The sequence below is a fragment of the Chionomys nivalis genome, chromosome 11 (assembly GCF_950005125.1).
Source record: "Chionomys nivalis chromosome 11, mChiNiv1.1, whole genome shotgun sequence".
NCBI classification, from domain to species: domain Eukaryota; kingdom Metazoa; phylum Chordata; class Mammalia; order Rodentia; family Cricetidae; genus Chionomys; species Chionomys nivalis.
In genome coordinates this window covers 8,952,364-8,971,682 of record NC_080096.1, presented here as the reverse complement: position 1 = coordinate 8,971,682, position 19,319 = coordinate 8,952,364, and the positions used below count along the sequence as shown (strand labels likewise).

The following is a 19,319-nucleotide window of genomic DNA, read 5'->3' as shown; positions in this document are numbered from 1 at the left end:
TCTTTATGTTTTGCTAGGTAAATGCTATAATCTTTAAAGTTTCAAAGAATGGTGTGTAGATGTCTGATGATGGTGGTGGATATGTAATACACCCACAGAACCATACACACACCACACACATATACACATAGACACACACCTCATACATACACCCAGCACATATACACACCGCACACACCCCACATACACATATATATACCATACACACAGCACACACACAAATTCACACCACATGCATGCATATACACCACACATACATAACCACACTCACACCACACACACATACACACAACATACACACACACTACACACCACACATACACACCACACATATACACATATTTACACATATATACTATGAACATACACATGCACCACAGATATACACATGCAAACATACACACACATACACACGAACACACATACAAATTTAGGAAGATATGATTTAATGATCTATACCAAAGGAGCATTACCCCATTTCTCGTGAGAAATATGATCTTTGTAAAGATTTCACGTGAGAATTAGCAAGAAAAGAATATTTCTGCAGTGTATATGTACACACTATAACTCTAAAGCTCTTCTTAATATGTTGTATTTTAGTTGTCTTTAGTCCAACTAATAGTCATGTCATACGACTGAACTTCTGTATCTGATTCTATAAGCTTTCTGAATCTTTGATTTTGCCACGTGTTTTTGTACATTGCCTTAAATTGTCTTTTATTTTATTATTACTTTCTGTGTCATTTAAATTTTAAATATATCTCCGAAATATCAACAAATAAATAAATAAATAAATAAATAAATATTCCCACTGATGTCATCCCACAATTCAGTGTAAGAGTCATCTTCTAAGGAGGGAGTCTATGAAACTACATTTCTTAAGACAGATAAAGGCAGTACAAGTAATGCTATGAATTTGGTCTTGGAACAAACAATAACAAGAAAAACCCTTTCTTTACGTTGTCATGGATGCACTCAGCAGTGATGATGTGACCAAATGATGGTTCTACACAACCTCTTTGTTAAGGCTTTCAGAAAATTTGAAAGACTTTTCTTTCCACTTTGACATTTATTTCAAGTAAATCAAGCAGTAGAGAGTGTTGCTAGTTGTAACGCTGGATGCTGTCAGTTCTAGAAAGAAACACACAGAGTTATCTTTCTTGAATACAAAGCCAACAAGTTCTTGCTTCCACCTAGTCTTTCCCTTTTGGATCATGAACGGCTTAAGCATCCCCTTACTCAATAAAATAAAACCAGGAAAAATCCCAGAACAGATAGTTCTCACCTTGTTCCACCCTCAGATTCCAGAATGACTGTCATATGCCCTTTATATAACTGATGACAGCATTTACAATTTTCATGGAGCAGGGAAAAGAGAAAGGCTGCTTATCAAACAAAATGATGCATCCATGAAAGCCATCCTCCACATGGTACCAGGTCACAGGGACGCCTTCATCTTCCAGGCGCTTCTTGTAGAGCAAGGCATCATCACGGAGGGGGTCATTCTCACAGCTCACCAGGAATGCCTGGGGAAGCTGAGCAATGATCTGGTCATCTGCTAGGAGAGGTGAAATTTCTGCTTTTAAAGTATGCCTGATTTCCAGATAGGCAGCCTCATTGAAATGTTCTGGAAACTCAGGCAGGAGGCTTTTGCTCTTGAACCTTCTGGGGATGTTATCAAAAGCGAGCCATTTCCTGTACTTTTTCCAGGTGTCTGGGGGAACACTGGTGCCACTAGCTATGGCATCTTTCCAAGATAAGTCAATGTCCAGGTATTTACACACAGACGTCATGAGTAGGTCTTTGGTGAGGAATGGGACATTTTGGTTCTGTTGATGTGATGGCAATCGGAAATCGATGATCTGTGTAACTGGAGTAATAAGCACCTGAGCACAGATCTTAGGAAGACTTGGGAAGTTGACCAAGGCCTGGGTGACAATGGCCACAGCACCACCTCCAACACTTTCTCCACAAACTACCACCCGGGAAGGGTCTACCCCATAGGATTTTAGGCCTTTCATGAAGTGAATGGTGGCATTCAGGCAATCATTAGGAACAGAAGGGTAACAGTGGTCAGGAAGCTTGCGGTACCTAAGAAGAAATAAACAAACACAATGTAGTGATGTGTGTGCACATGGGTCCCTGGAGGCCATTTGAAGAGAATTCTCCACTATCGTTGAAAAAAAAAAACCCTGATTAAATCCTCAGAATGACCCTAACAGGTAAATATGGCTATCCTCATTTTTCCTCTGTGGACCTGCCAGAGTCAGGATTCTTCATTCCAACCCACATTTTGCTTTTCATAGATGAGTGAGCCCCTAAAAGCATCAGGCAAGCTCAAAACAATTGCTTTAGGAAATAGGACACCCAGCAAAGACCCAGAGAAGGTGACTGGAGCCCTGTTAGTCCCACTGAGACAAGTTGAGGATTTGAGTTTTCTCAGATGTCTCAGGCATCCACTGAGTATTGTCAAAACCATTGCTCTTCAAAATTTATGTCAATGTCATATTGATAACATTGTTATTAATAACACTAACTATTAATAAAATACTATTAACATAAGGTCTTGCTATAAGTGAATTTTCTAATGTTTATTTTCCTGCAAACAAATAAAAGTGTTAGGGGATGGGGTAACTGGACTTGATAATTAAGAGTTCTTAGACTCTTTGCCAATGCTCTGGCTGATTGGCAGAAGAATTGCAGCAGGTCCAGAGGCAAGAGAGCATTACGTAGTGACAGAAATGGTGGCAGAGGCACAAAAACCACTGGGCACTTCGGTAGTGGGAATCACTGATCTTTGGAAGCAGCCAGAAGCCTTAAAAGCACACACAAAAAAATGTAAAGTGGCCTTGACAGAATCAGAAGTGAAGCTTCAAAAATGGGAGCAGAGAACAGAATCAAAGACACATGGGCAACTACAGCATAAGGAGACAACAGCAGACAATAGAGGAGATGGGTAGCAGTGGCCAAAACCTGGAAAATGAAAACAACAGAAGCAGTAATTGCTGCCGTAAGGGTCAGAGGTTTTAAACAGACTAGCCGGAGAACTAGAGCATAGGTGTTATCAAAGCCTAGGGGGTATTGATATTACAGATATACACAGGAGCTTTTAACCCTCAACACCACTGGGTTAAAGTTCCAATTACTAGAGGCATACACAAGTAGGACTGTGACCCCAGAGGTAGCACCTTCTGTGGCTCCTACTTCTCTGTTGCCACCATTCACTTCAGAACTCAAGGGCTATGAAGCCCTAAAGAATCAGTGTAGGAGGAAGGGGGCCACTAATTAATTCCCGGCTTCCCGGATAGCTTACACCCAAAATAATCACATAGAAACTGTAATAAATCACTGCTTGGCCCATTAGCTCTAAATTCTTATTGGCTAACTTGCATATTAATTTAGCCCATGTTTATAATCTGTATATGGCTACATGGCAGTGATTTACCAGCAAAGTTTCAGCATGTCTGACTCTGGCAGTGGCTCCACGGCTTCTCCCTGAATCCGCTTTTTTCCCCCAGCATTCAGTTTAGTTTTCCCTGCCTACCTAAGTTCTGTCCTGCTATAGTTCCAAAGCAGTTTCTTTATTCATTAGTAGTAATCACAGCATACAGAGGGAAATCCCACGTCAAATCAGTTGGAAGAGCTCCTCACCTACCATAAATTTCCCCTGGTAGAAGAAAACGACCCCATGGAGATGATTGATACCACCACTCCCCATCAATAGAGATGCAGAGCCTTCACTTAGAGTCAAGGTACCTTGCTTCCAGGAAAGGGAGGTCAGGAAGGGGAGAGAAAAAGAAGAAAAGAAAGTTAGGGGGAGGTACAAGGAGGAGTGGGTAAGGAAGTACTAAGGATGGAGAGAGATTGGGTAAGGGGGAAGCTAAGGATAGATGGCTGGTAGTTTTAGAACTTTAGCTCATAGCAGCCCTCAGGCAGTTTCAAGCCCCTTCTGTAGCTGAGCATCTCCATTTGCCATTCTTGCACAGTTTCTCTGGCCCATGAGTCAGAACTCTGTAAGTATCTGGAATGCCACACTGAAGAATTCCCTTTAAAATTTCAGACCAGGTACCTGCATACTTCTCTGTAGTTCCATTAAGAGGATCTCAGAGATGTAAGGTCCCATTTTGAAAGTTTAGATACTGTGGCATCCAGATAGGAGAAGGTCTCTGGAGTCTACAAAGATGTTACCCTTCCTATGCTATTGTAGGAGGCTGCTTGTTTGTTCTTGGCTGCTCAGTTATGAAATAACCACACAGAAACTTCTGTGGGACAATGGTTTTACCCTGTAAAGGTTTGTTTCTTATACTTGTTTAATAAAATACTGATTGACCAGTAGCCAGACAGGAAGTATAAAAAGGGTGACCAGGCAGAAAGTAGAGGTGGAGCAATAAGAACAAGAGAATTCTGGGAGGAGGAAAGAGTCAGTCTGCAGTTGTCACCCAGATAGATGGAGAGGAAGCCAGACATAGAGCAAGCAAGATGTGACTGCCTCACCAAAAAAGCTACTAAGCCATGTTGTTAACACAGACAAGAATGATGGGTTAATGTAAGATGTAAGAATTAATTAATAAGAAGCCTATGCTAGTAGGCCAATCACTATAATTAATGTAGATTTCTGTGTATTTCTTTGGGACTAAATGGATGTGGGATCTGGTGGGACAGAACTTCTGCCAAAAAATGGTGTCTAACATGTGGACAGCTGCATCCACAGAAATCCTGAGAGAGCTTGGGAAGTAGTTCTAGACAAAAAATAACAGCATTAAGCTTGGCTTCTTGATAGCAGCAATTTCTTGGGTTTGTTCTGCTTGCTAGAGGCAAGAGATATTTCCTGACATAGCTTTAGCTGCAAAACCTTGCAGCTCTTTTAAGAGACCCTGCCACCAAACACTTAAATGGTGTTTATGAATAGCTCACAGCACATTTCTTGGTGGTGGCAGGGACCTTGAAATGGCATAGAGTTGTGGCAAAAAAAAAAAAAAAAATGGCTCTGGCCGGTACCTCTGCCTTGAGGACAGACTCTCAGAAAGCTAAGGAATGGACCAGATCCAGCCATCAAAGTCACAGCTTTAATCCTAGCCATATCACTTATCAAATTAAAGACTCATGTGGTCAGAAAAAAGAGAGATACCGTAAAGATAGTTTCAGAAGAAAAATCCTCTAAACAGTTTACAGCGTGTTTAAAAATATATGTAGGCTTGGCAAGAAAAGAAAAAGGATAAAGTCCTTAAAATAAAAAAGAAAGAAAGAGAGTAGTTGGGTGTGGTTGCACACACCTTTAATCCCAACACTTGAAGGCAGAGACAGGAAGATCTCTGTGAGTTCAAGGTGTGGTGGCACACACCTTTAATCCTAGCATTTGGGAGGCAGAGACAGGCAGATCTCTGTGAGATCAAGGACAGCCTGATCTACAGAGTAAGTTCCAGGACAGCCAAAGATACACAAAGAAACCCTGTTTCAAAAAGCCAAAAAATTAAAAAGAAAAAGACAAGAAATAGAGCTTAAAATAAAGCCACATAAAGATGAAAAATACACAGAGAGTCAGGATAAAGCTATTGTGTTGTCTTTTAATTGTTTGATAACTGAGGAAGAAGCAAAAGCTGCTAAAAGATATTTGATTATAAATATTGCTGTATTAATCTAATATGTATTTTGAAAATGCCTTGACTTCAAAATGTAAGTCAGAAGGTATGTTACTTTAGAGAAGAGGTTTTGTTTTTGTTTCCACAGGGAATGAAATGCTGTGGATTCATTCTGAGCTAAGAAAAATCAGGTTTGATCAAGGAAGACCCCCTGAAGAATATCCAATAGGAGCAGATGTTCTAGATGATCCAACATTTTAGAGTACCTCTGTTGGAGTTACCTCTGAGTTATGCATAAAGAACATTTCAAGACTACTGGCTGAGATGATCAAGCCTCACAGAATTTTCCATTCAGGACATAACCATAATTCTAAATTTTCTTTAGGTACCCATAAGATTATCAGCACTCCCCCCCCATCAGCAGGAAGTAGCCTAGAAAACTACACCCACATTTCCCCCAAAAAAAGGATTGTAGATGTTTGCCTTTGTTTAGAATGTTGGTTACAAGCTGTTATGGATAATGAATGTTGGTTACAAGCTGTTATGGATAATGGTCAGGAGGAGAAAAGCTAACCAAAGGAGATTCGATTCAGAGTTCTTGTTTTAAAAAAGGGGGGAAGCAGGAGTGCTGTGATACAATGTACCCTATCACTTGTATTTTAAATAAACACTGATTGGCCAGTAGCCAGGCAGGCAGTATAGGCGGGGTGACCAGTCAGGAAGTAGAGGCAGGGCAAGGAGAATAGGAGAATTCTGGGAAGAGGAAAGATTCAGTCTGCAGTCATCATCCAGACGCAGAGGAAGCAAGATGTGACTGTCTCACCTAAAAAGGTTGCCAAGCCCCATGGCTAACACAGACAAGAACTGTGAGCTAATATAAGTTATAAGAGTTAATAAAAAGCCTGAGATAATAGGACAACCGGTTTATAATTAATGTAGGCCTCTGTATGTTTCTTTGGGGTTGAATGGCTGTGGGACCAGGCGGGACAGAAACCTCAGTCAACACAGAAGTTGTATTAATTAAATTACTGCTTAGCTTATTAGTTCTAGCTTTATATTGGCTAGCTCTTACATCTTAATTTATCCAATTTTTATTAATCTGTATATCACCATATGGCTGTGGCCTACTGGCAAGGTTTCATCCAGCATCTGTCTCTGGCAGGGCTATATGTCTTTTCCTTGACTCCGCCTTCTTTCTCCCAGCATTCAGTTTAGCTTTCCCCATCTACCTATATTCTGCCCTACACAGGCCCAAGACAGCTTCTTTATCAACCAATGGTATTCACAGCATACAGAGGGGAATCTTATATCACTATGCCACCAAAAAGGAACAGAGATATCAAGTGATTTGTTCTAGTTACCCAGTTTAGGTATATCCCTGTCCTGGGTGATGTCAAGGTATGAGGGGTCCAGTGAAATGATAGCCATTGAAGCAGCAGAATCTAACAAGGCAGTTTTCAATTTCTCTCCCTTCTCTTTTTAAACTGTCCTATAGATTCTGTTCTCAAATTATGATAATCAGCTCCCTGTACCAAGGACTACTTTATTTTCAAAAGACTAGAGTTGGGTCTTAAGTCATGTTCTACATTGGTTCAAAGTTGTTTGTAGTTGGTGGGTTCAGTGTCGGGAACGTTTATTTGGACCATGACACCATTGCAGTTGATTACAAATGATAATTCAGATGTCAACACACCAGAGAAGTTATTCTCGAATGGAGGAACCCTGCCAGGCAGGGCCTGTAAGGCCCCTGACTCTGGAAACCGCTGCTTTCATCTGCAATTTCACCTGTGCAATAACAGCTAAGATATCTCCCCACTATCGTGCATTTTCATGTAATATGTACATGTAATCTTACGATTACATATCATTCTTATGGGCACATACATTTGTAGATGGTCAGAAAGATGACTCCTCTCTACACTATGTTCTTTACATTATGATGAGAAACTTAAAAGCTGGTTCTCTAGCATTAGCATTACTGACAGAGAAAGTTGGCCAGACATGCATTCTTCTGGACAGATCACAAATGGAACTTACACAGATTTTACCTAAGAAATTGCGAGTGTCTGTCTTTGTTATATCACAGTCCTTCAAGAAATCAATAGCATCTATGTTGTCCTAAGCTTCCTTCACTGGCACCTCCCTGCTCTGACTCAAAATTGCAATTAACACTTTTTGAGAGTTTTTGACACAAGATTTTAGATTCAGTAAGTAAATTCTTTTTGTTTTGGGCCTGAGATTCAGGTGATAAGAAAGGCTGTTGACTAACTATGTCCAGATATTATTAGTCACACTTAAGAAACGTAAAATAGTACACATGTTCTTTGTCTCTTCTTTAGATCTCTCAGTGGACTAATTTCTTACTTTTTTAACCTATAGAGGCCCCTTTAAGAGATGTCTGGAACCTCCTAACAGTTATAGCTGTGATAGGCTACAAACTAGCTAATAAGTTTTGTTAAGTATCTTTAGAGAATGGCTGTATCCCTGAGTGTTTGCTTGCTTTGTAGTTTTTTATCACTAACGAGTTGCTAATGAATATATATATTTGGAATGGGGACAAAATAAGATTGGAAGAGTAAAGAATGTAGAAGATATAAAGAACTCAAGAAACTAGACATTAAAATTCTAAATAACCCAATTAAAAATGGGGTACTGAACTGAACATAATTCTCAACAGAAGAATTTCAAATAGCCAAAAGATTCTTAAGAACATGCTCAACTTCCTTAGCTATCAGAGAAATGAAAATCAAAACAACTTTGAGATACCATCTTACACCTGTCAGAATGGCTAAAATCAAAAACACCAATGATAACCTATGCTGGAGAAGATGTGGAGTAAGGGGAAAACTCATCCATTGCTGGTGGGAATGCAAACTTGTGCAACCACTTTGGAAATCAGTGTGGTGTGGTGATTTCTCAGAAAATTGGGAGTCAACCTACCTCAGGATCCAGCAATACCACTCTTGGGAATATACCCAAGAGATGCCCAATCATACTACAAAAGCATTTGTTCAACTATGTTCAAAGCAGCATTATTTGTAATAGCCAGAACCTGGAAACAACCTAGATGCCCCTCAATGGAAGAATGGATGAAGAAAGTGTGGCACATCTACACATTAGAGTACTACTCAGTGGTAAAAAACAATGACATCTTGAATATTGCATGCAAATGGATGAAAATAGAAAACACTATCCTGAGTGAGATAACCCAGTCCCAAAAATATGAATATGGCACATACTCACTCATTAGTGAATTCTAGCCCTAAACAAAGGACATTGAGCCTATAGTTTGCAAGCCTAGAAAAGCTAAGTAATAAAGTGAACCCAAAGAAAAACATATATAGATCCTCCTGGAAATTGAAAGCAGACAAGATCACCAGGCAAAAGTTGGGAGCATAGGGTTTGGGGTGGGATGGGAGTAAGGGGAGAGGGGGAGAGAGAAGGGAGAAGGGAAGGATTGGGGAAAGCTTGGGGGAGTGGGATGGTTGAGATGGAGAAAGGAGGGCTGGAGAGATGGCTCAGCCATTAAAGGCTAGGCTCACAACCAAAAATATAAAGAGATGGAGAAAGGATGGATAGGGGAGCAGGGAAGAAGATATCTACATTAAGGGAGCCATTTTAGGGTTGACAAGAGATTTGGATCTTGAGGGGATCCCAGGTTTCCACGGGGATGTCCCCAGCTAGGACCCTGGGCAGTGGAGGAGAGGGTGCCTGAACTGGCCTTGTCCTGTAGTCAGGCTGATGACTCTCTTGAATATCATCATAGAACCTTCATCCAGTAACAGATGGAGATAGCAGAGAACCATATCGGAGCACTGGACTGAGCTCCCAAGGTCCAGTTGAAGAGCAGAAGGAGGGAGAAGATGAGCAAGAAAGTCAGGACCACAAGGGGTTGGTCCACCCACTGAGACAGTGTGCCTGATCTAATGGGAGCTCACCAAAGCCAGCTGGACTGAGACTGAATGAGCATGGGATCAAACTGGACTCTCTGAATGTGGTTGACAGCTGGGGCAGACTGAGAAGCCAATGATAATGGCACTGGGATTTGTCTCTACTGCATGTACTGGCTTTTTGGGATCCTAGTCTATTTGGATGCACAGTTTCCTAAGCCTGGATGGAGTGGGGAGGGCCTTGGACTTCCCACAGGGCAGGGTATGCTGCCCTTGCTTAGGACTGGAGGATGAAGGGAGGAGGGTGAGAGGGGGAGTGGGAGGGAAGTGGGAGGAGGGGAGGAAGTAGAAATTTTGAATGGTATTATTTATAAAGCAATAAAAAATAAACTAAAAAAGAAGTTGGTTTTGATTAAAGGACCCAATAAAAGGAACATTACCGTATGTAGGTATTAGTTAGCACTGACAATACATTAGTCTTGCCTTCTATTGGGATAATACTCTTCTGAAATAAAGCCCTTCACATGACTCTTAATTTAATTTTTATTTTATTTTTTATTACTTTAAAAAATATACCTGTCCAAATTCCCACTTTCTCCCCTCCTCTTCCTCCCCCCCACTCTTTCCACACACCCTCCCCCCAAATTAAAAAAAAAGAATGCAGAAGGAAGAAGGATAAAGAATGAAAGAATGCAGGTAAATAAAGAAGAGAAAAAAAAGAACATAGAATGATTAGAACAAGAATGAATTGGAACAGAGATTTGTAACAGAGAATTGAAATTGGAATTAGAATTGAGACACAGAGAATTGGAGCTAGGAAATTTTAGACAAGACAAGAAAATTAGAATTAAAGCAGAATAATAAACACAGCCAGAGCTACAAGTGTGTGAGCTCATTTCTCAGACTAGAAATTTTCTAAGTCCCTTTCCCTATGCTGAGGCAACTGACTTGAACCTTGGCAGGAAGCCCGTAGAGCTGGACTCTGCTGGTTCCCAAAAGTTCAGGAGTATTTTTTTGTTACAAGGAACACTATAGCTATCAACCAACAACGTTCATGACTTCAATTGACCTTGACCACCAGCCAACCCTGATTGTGCCACTAAATCCAAAGTCAACATCATCCCACCAAATAAAGAGACATTTTGAGTTCAATATTTGTCATTTTTTCTTTCGTTCCACATTTTTAATTTCATGGGGGTCTCTGTGTATCCTAGAAAGCATTCTTTTGACTTTAATTAATTTAACTCCCCAAAGAGGACATAAAAGGTCTCTTCTAATTTTACACTACCTGGGTCCCTTCACAATCATGGTGTGCTCTTCCTAGTTCTCTACTGTATGGCTCTATATTGCTCCAGAGGAGACCAGTATTCTGTAGTATTGTGCTGCTTCTGTTACATCACCAGTATACTTCCCAGGGATGGATATATTTTTAGACTTCTACTGTTTTGAAAGTGTTGTGGCTATGTTCATGGGAACATGTACAAGAGGCCAGGACCTCTTTCTGTGGCCTAGTCACCCAAATCTGTGCCCCCCAAAGCACCCTCACATAAATAAACCACCAAATGTCTCAGGCCACTCACCCCACTGACAGCACCACCGACTCTGTCTCCTGGGCCAGGAAGCTGCACAGGTTGTGGTAACTGTCTGCAAAGAGGAACCCAGGCGTTTGGCAATGTGATCAATAGCCCAGCATGTCCCACCACAATCCCAGAAATAGCAACAGTCATGATAGACATGATAATAAGGTCCTGTCTATCTCCATATTCTTGATTCCTCTGAGGTGACCTTATCAACTCTGTGTGGGCAAAGCCAGACATCATTCCCAGACCTCTGAATAGCAAGATTTGGTTGGAATTTGCAGCTCACTTTCTATATCACTGAATTTTATGCAGTATGGGTAAACTAGGGACTTAGAATGATTGGGGATCTGAAATGGATGTCACTAAGGCTACATGTGTTTGCAGAGCCAGCCCTGGAGTGTTAATAGGCTCATAGATTTGCATTCATGAGGAGGAAAATGATGATCAGATGATAACTTTATACTGTAGACAGTTCCATTAAGATCAGTGTACAGTTGATAATGGTCCAATTTCTGTCTGGTGTTGGGACAGAAGTCTAGACTCTCTTAATTGCCATATCCCAGAAGCACCTCCAGGAAGGAGATTCAGTCACTAAAATTATTTTTTATTTTCTTAATGAATATCCATGAAGATTTTATCTTGCTTTAGTTTCACTTTGTTGTTACTTACTTGAGTGGTGGTTTTGTTTGTATGTGTCTATGTCCTAACTATATAACCCAGGCGGACCCAAACTTGTGATCCCTTTGTCTTCGACTTCCTAGGTGCTAGATTAGTGGAGTGTAACACCTATCCAGCCAAGCACTGGGATTTTCTAAATTAAGTTAGTTAGTACCAATATTCAGGGGGGTTGCTAGGTGGGTATATGCACCACGGGCATTGGAAGTATCCTCGGTAACTATAAATGGCAACTTAATGTAGCCTCGACTCACCTCAGAAAAAGTCTCGTTTGAAGGGTTGCCCAGATCAAATTTGCCTGTGTGCATATCTGTGGGGAATATTCTTGTTGCTTAATTAGTCTAGGGGGGCCCAGCCCACAGTAGGCAGGGTCGCTCCCCAGGCAGGTAGTCCTGGATGGCATAATGAAGCTAGCTAAGCATGAGCCTGAGACCCAGTTAGCAAGCAGTGCTCAATCATGGTTACTGCTCTGACTTCCTCAGTGATGGAGTGTAACCTGTAGGGTGAAACAAATCCTGCTTTTCCCTAAGGCACCTTTGGTTATGGTGTTTGCCATAGCAGCGGAGTGAACCCTGCTTCTGTGGACAAATACTATATACCTGTCCACTGTTAAAGGACAGTGGGGAAGGTGTAGGGAAGCGTGGATGAAAGAGCAAATACTGAGACCACCCATGGGGTAGTCTCAGCTTCTCTAGCCAAAGTTAGACTAAAAACTTACCTTTTACATCAGCTGACATTGATGGAATGTACAAGGAAAGTCCCTAATCTTTGACTCCCGATTGGTGAAAACTGTAATTGTGACTTGACAACAAGGGTTTGTGGGGTTTGTACTCATAAATCCTACTTCTGCCCCTGTTTGGTGCTGCCCAGAGAAATAAGGCTCCTGAGTCCTTGTTGCGCAACTATGATCAATCAGCAGCTCCACTTATGTAGTGATTTCTTAAATCTTTTTTTTTTTTTTTTTGGTTTTTCGAGACAGGGTTTCTCTGTGGTTTTGGAGCTGATTTCTTAAATCTTAAAGACTTTGGAACCCGCAAGTGTTGTCTCTCTCCTTCCCCATGGAACACAGCAGACACAGGTGCAACGAAAGTTCAAATATGCTGTTTCCAACTTGCACAGGTGACTCAGCCCTCAGTCACCTGCCCTCTTATAAACTTAGATACACAGCTTCTCATAGGTTTTATTTATTTTTATTACTTTTTTGCATCAGAACTTTCTAAAAAAGTCTTGTATTAACATGCAGTATTATTCGCTTTGATAGCTGAGCTTCTGGAGTCCTTTGTTTGGGTGCTGAGTTCAGGCTTCCCTCACCTCATCCAGATCCCCAACCTATCTCACATTGCTTTTCCCCAGTTCAGAAGAACTGCTTCCTTCCATCCCTTCATCCTGGTCTCAAATATCACCTTCTTGGAGAGACTGTATGATTAGAGAAACTGAGCTGTCATGATTTTGAATCACTCTCTACTCCACTCCTGTGTTACCCATATCTGAAACCACCTCCCTATTTGTGTTCTCCTGTGTGCTCTAGCTTCCCCCCTTGATGTACAGACCCCAAAATTTGTGGACTGGTTCTTACTTGTCTTTCAGTGTGTCCCCTATACCTGGAGAAGACTTGGGGCTAAGTAGATATTCAGTAGATGTCTACTGAGCCATTCTTGCTTAAGATTTTGAAATATCATTATCTGCAGTAGATAATGATAACATCTTGGGGAAGAAGGTGAGGTTGATGACAGTGAAGAGTGAACAAGGGCAGTGAAGCTCTGGAAAAGGGTGGGTACCACAGGTAAGTTCAACCAGGATTCCTGCTGTGTTGAGAAGTTCACAGCTACAGCTCAGAAAGGGTAATAGGAGGCATAAGTGACCAGGTGGAAGATGTGTTAAGGACTCTGGTGAGGTTGAATTACACCAGTGATAAGTACTGGGTCCTTCTTGTTTGGAGATGATGATGAAACTGAAGGATGATAATTATACCAAGGAAACAACTTTAAGGGGCAGAGATGATATAGTGATCAAGAATGGATGGGTTTTGAGCACAGTGATCCAGCAGAGCTAAGGGAAACACATGGACTTGGGGTCATTATAGGACAGATAGGAATAGCCAGTGTTGTGAGTGGGAAGGAAAGGGAAGTGGCACATCCATTCTGGGAGTGTTCTAGTGTGTAGTACTGCCCAAACCTGGACTAAGACTATATTACCCAGGAAACATTGTTATGTCATTGAATGTTATGATTTCCAAGCCCTCAATCCATTCTTCCTAAGAGTTCTAAATTCTACTTGCTTTAACTCCCTCCCAAGAGGTCCTCATAGGAACCTATGAAAGACTCTAACAGACATGAGGACTTTCCTCTTCCACCCAACGCAGAAGCCACTTACCCAGACTACCACATATGGTTCCTCCTCCATGGTAGAAAATGATGCCTCGTCGGAGTTTGGAGGACACTGTCTTGGGCTGGAATAGTCTCACGGGGATTGTCCCAAAGTACATGTTGGTCACCATCAAATTATGATTCTTCTTTATGGCTGATAAGTCATGAATACACTGGATAAACCTGGGCATGGAGCAAATTTTCAGCTTCTCTAATATATTTCCCTGTAGGAGCCAAGAAGAAGAAGATGATGAAGATGATGATGAAGAATAAGAATAGGAGGAGGAGGAGGAAGAAGAAGAAGAAGAAAAGTGAGACATAGGAGACTATAAGGTAGGCATGTAGATGCCGCCCCCACTTAGCATTGCTGAAATTAGTTCATTGTTTCTTGACTTCTGCACATACAATGGACTCACGTATCTACAACTGGCTGTGGACTCTGCTTAGGAAGAATGTGGGTTTTCAGAGTTTCTAACCAAAACAACCAGATTAGATAATGATATGGTTGTAATTTGATTATTTCTCTCAACCAAAATTCATGTTGAAGCTTTATTGTCATTGTTTTGAGATGGCCTTCTCACAAGACAGGTAAATAGATCAGAGGAATAGAGTGGAAGACCCAAATATACCTCCACATGGGCACAGCTACCTAATTTTCAACAAAGGTGACAAAAAGAGAAAGGAGAGTATCTTCAACAGATGGCTCTGGGAAAACTGAATATCCCCATGATTAATGAGTGGCCCAAGATCCCTACCTCACTCTGTAGAAAAGTCAACTCCAAATGTAGCAAAGACTGTATTGTAGGAACTGAAACAGTAGAAATATTAGAAGGAGCACTGGGGGAAACATATAGGCATGGGTAAAGACTTCTTGCAGAATACTCCTGTCTCTGGAAATAAGGCCAGCTATTGACAAATGGGTACTCAAGAAATTAAAAAAAAAAAAAACTTACAGACGTAAAAGGAAAGTTTTAATTGAGTAAAGACTCAGCCTACAGAATGGAAAAAGAGATAAATGAATAGGCTATGAAAAGATAAAGCACAAATGGATAATAGACATATTGTCCTTTTTCCCTCTTTGTCACTATGATAAGCAAGTGGACCACAAACAACCTGGGGACGGAAAGGTTTTACTTGGCTTACAGGTTATAGCTGATCATTAAGGGAAGCCAAGGCAGGAAGTCAAGACATTTACCTGGGCAGGAACTGAAGCAGAAACCACCGAGGAAAACTAATCACTGACTTGCCCCCTTGCTTGCTCATCTACCTCTTCAGGGATGGTCCCACCCAGTGGAGTGGGCCGCTTCACATTTTCAAAAGACAAGTCTTTGGTATTGGACCACCATGGGAAATTATAAAATTATAATTTCAAAAATAAAAGAAATAATTTTTTTTGGTTTTTTGAGACAGGGTTTCTCTGTAGCTTTGGTGCCTGTCCCAGAACTAGCTCTTGTAGACAAGGCTGGCCTCAAACTCCCAGAGATCCGCCTGCCTCTGCCTCCTGAGTGCTGGGATTAAAGGCGTGCGCCACCACTGCCCGGCAAGAAATAATTTTTTAAAAAAAATCTGTCTTTTAAGTGATAATTAGATGATACTCCCATGTGTAGATAAAGCTCATGGTGGGTGGAGTGAGATAGTTCCCTCAGGAGGAGGCTCCCAGGAGGTGAGTTCTTGGTTGAGAAACTTGAAAAGACTGTGTCTGGAACAAAACCCATTAGATACACCGGAGTGTTGTACTGTTTTGTGTGGGATTGGTTTTCCCAAGAAAGAGTTCACGTTTCCCCCAGCTGTGATGCAGGTGTGACTCTGTAGAAGGGAAGTACTACAGGTTTGGAAGAGTATGGTGTCTCTGGAGAGCTTAGCCATCTTAGGGCCCTCATTTGTCATTCCAGAACCCTAAATTATCCTGCAATTCCATGCAGTCCCAGGGCTTGAAACAGCTTGACTTCTAGGAAAGTGATGCAGATAAAAATGAATAAGGGGTTAAGGTCAGAAGCTTTCGATAATTGTATTGAGCAAGGCTTGCTCATTCTGATAGGTGTGGTCCATCATGGAGATAAAAAGAAAATCTCAACAGCACAGTATCATGTTGCTTTTTGTAACGTCACATATCAAAACTTACTATCTTTTATCATATGCCACGCAATGTGTATACTAACTTCACAAGACCGAGAATATTCCCTACCTGGATGATGAAGACTCTGGCATGCACACAGAATAAGCGAAGGGCTCTCCCAGCCAGGGAGAGCAGAACAGAGACACTTATCAGGCAGCCTGGCACAGCTGCTTCTCACCCCTTTCCACACCACCTCCTCCTTTGTAGCTGCCCTCTGACACAATCACTTATGAATTGTCTGACCTCTACAGATCTTTAATCAAGATTGGAACACCCATTTTATTCAAACTGCCTGCTTCTCACGCAAGGCCAAATGTCCTTTCCAAACTTCCTGTTCCTGTGGACGGGCCTTTGTCCCTATCCCCAACTAGCAACAAAGCCAAGAGTCCAGTCACCCAGTGCAGGCGTGCTGAAAGGCTGAACGACTTGATTAGCAAAGGACACCTGCCCTCTGCTCAGAACTATGCTAAGAAATAATCTGTGGCTTCAAGGTCTTCACAACGATGCAACAAAATGCCTGGAAGTGAGTAAATGGGAGGAAGGAGGGGAGTCCTGCTGAAAGATTTGTCACACCTGTTGGGCCATGAATCTATCATGAGTAGAACCTGGGTGTGAAATCATTTTTCACACCTCAGAAAAGAATCTTGTAGGTTAGCAGCGATGCCTGCCTCCAATCCTAGCCCTCAGGAGGTGGGAAGCCAAAAGATAACCACTTCAAAATCATGAGACCCTTATCTAAAAAATTATAAAGAAGAGTTGGGAGTGTAGCTTAGTGGATAGAGTGCTGACCTAGCATGCAAGAAACCACGGATTGATCCCAAAATCGCATAAACCAAGCATGATAGTGTCCACCTCTAGAACCTCAGCACTTAGTGGTGGGTGGCAGTGGGGCAATCAGGAGCCCCACACCATTGGCTACTTAGTGAGTTCAAGCTATGCTGAGCTTAAGGAAATGCTGTCATATATATGTATATATATATATATATATATATATATATATATATATATATGAGCAAAGATTAGAGACAGGTAGGGAAGGGATAAAAAGAACAAGAAAGAGAAAAGGAAGGAAGGATGGATACAGACAAACATGATGTTTCTATGTATCTAAGATCCAATAATGTAACACCTCAGTTATGGGGAAATAGAGAGAGGGGAGAATAAAAGAAGAAAGGCAAACTACACAGATGAACCCTATTGTTTTTGTATAATTTTATATCTAATGATTTTACCAAGAAAGACACAGGAGTCAGAGGCTAGAGTGAAAAACTGTTAGCTTGGAAAGGTTAAGGAGCAACTAGCTGACCTTTCCCCTTCCCCAGCGTCTCAGAAAGAGATCTCTTTTCCACTGTTCCAATCCAAGGGGGACCAACAAACTCTAAGTCCCTCCCTTCAACTTTCTGTATGTTTCTCTTATTCATTTTTCTGACTCCCTCTTTACTCTCTGTCTACTTCCTGTCAAATAGCTGCTGTCTATCCCTCTTGACCTCACATTTTTATTTAATTAACACAATCTTGGGGTTCACAGTGTGATCAAATATCCCACAACAGAACCCTGAAAACAGGGTTTCCCCCCAAGAGCAGACTCACCATGGTAATTAAGAACAGCGCCATACAGTGCATACATCTGAACTTGACCGGATGCTGCAAGGCGGAGGGAATTTCCGCAATGAGAAAGTGCTGAATGACAGCCCAGATGAAGACTCCCAGGAAAAAGGTAGACAAATTCACCAGTAACACCAGCCACAGGGCAGTCATGGTACCAAGGCTCCAACAACCGGCTCTCAGAGGCCCTGAGAAGCAACTGTCCCAAAGATCTTCCTTGGGAACAACTGACTCAGTTTTATGGCCTACCACCTCCACTAACTCCTTTCGGACTACACCTGACTTAGTGGCCTGATCTAGCCTCTGGGAAATCCACACAGGTCAACAGGATCCAGAGGAACCTGCTCCCCAAGGAACAAAGGGAAAAAGAAAGATGACCTGGATCCCCAAGGTAGTTTGAAAGACAGGATTACAAAGAGGAACGGGATGGGAGCTTTCCCAGCATCTGTCCATCCACTGAAGCACAGGAGTCCACAGCCTGACCCTTCGCTGAGTATCAGGAGATATGAACCCCCTTCTGCAACAGTTTGCTTAAGGAATTTGAGGCCATCCAGTTTGTAAACACTTGCTAAACTAGCAAGTCTTTTCTCATTTCTGACGATTTTACCTCAGATGGGCTCTCTGCTCTCTGAGTGCAGAAGGCAGAGGAGCCCAGAGTTGGATGAACTGTTCTAAGTCAAGCCCAGATGTGCCTACAGGTACCAGGCATGCCAACACTTGAGCACCAACGGAGAGTTTTGTATAGGAGTGATGATCCTCCCTCTACTGTCTTTCAGGAAGAAATATTTATAGGGACCCCAGCATAACCAGTACACCAACAAGATATCATTTATCCATCAATCACAGGTGAAAGAGTTGATCCAAGAAAAGCTATGGTTACACAGAAGAGCATCGGCAACTTCATGACTTGAATATTGTGGGTAGTAGTGGGGTTTATGGCTATTACAGAGGTATCTAACAAACACTGACCGACCAGAAATCTATGGTGGGCACTCACAGCATGAAGTACAGAGGTCCCCTGACCATTCCCTGTGAACATTAAAGAGAAATGGGCTAATCAAGGACAATGACCTTGGTAACACTGACAGTTGTTGTGAAAGATTGGTTTATGTACAGATGTGTTACATTTGTTTGTGTTGCAGAATATTACTTTGACTATGTAAAGGTGTGTGGCATGTGTTTGTATTGCTTTTGTTTAACTAAGTAAAGATGTGTTGCTGCTTAAGGCACCTAATTTGTCTAATAAAAATCTGAACGCTCAATAGATAGGCAGTAGACAGATAGGTGGGGCTGGAAGGCAAAGAGAATAAGCAGGAGAAGAGAAGAGAAAATGAGAGGAGAGAACAAGGGATAAAGAGAGGGGGATGCCCAGGGACAGCAAGTCAGGCAGCTGTCAGACAGACAGACATGGAGTAGGACATACAGGATAAAAGGAAGGTAAAAAAAAAGTCCCAGAGCAAAATGCAGACGAACATAAATAGGATAATTTAAGTTATAAGAGTTAATAG

The 19,319-nt window shown here is 41.7% G+C and overlaps 1 protein-coding gene across 1 annotated transcript; it reads right to left on the bottom strand.

Annotated features, from left to right (window-relative positions):
• Positions 1 to 1,316: 1,316 nt before the first annotated feature.
• Positions 1,317 to 17,964, bottom strand: LOC130884195 (arylacetamide deacetylase-like 4). The gene is made up of 4 exons (XM_057785211.1): positions 17,797 to 17,964; positions 14,098 to 14,314; positions 11,050 to 11,113; positions 1,317 to 2,091 (listed from the first exon to the last, which is right to left on the bottom strand). The coding sequence occupies exons 1-4, from the start codon at positions 17,962 to 17,964 to the stop codon at positions 1,317 to 1,319; spliced, it is 1,224 nt and encodes a 407-aa protein (XP_057641194.1).
• Between the last annotated feature and the right edge of the window lie 1,355 nt (positions 17,965 to 19,319).

Excerpts from the sequence above, each read along its gene's own strand:
- LOC130884195 (XM_057785211.1), bottom strand. The coding sequence starts at position 17,964 with ATGACTGCCCTGTGGCTGGTGTTACTGGTGAATTTGTCTACCTTTTTC. Across the intron at positions 14,315-17,796 it reads CGCTGTTCTTAATTACCATG|GGAAATATATTAGAGAAGCT; the intron begins GTGAGTCTGCTC and ends TGGCTCCTACAG. Across the intron at positions 11,114-14,097 it reads AACCATATGTGGTAGTCTGG|ACAGTTACCACAACCTGTGC; the intron begins GTAAGTGGCTTC and ends TCCTCTTTGCAG.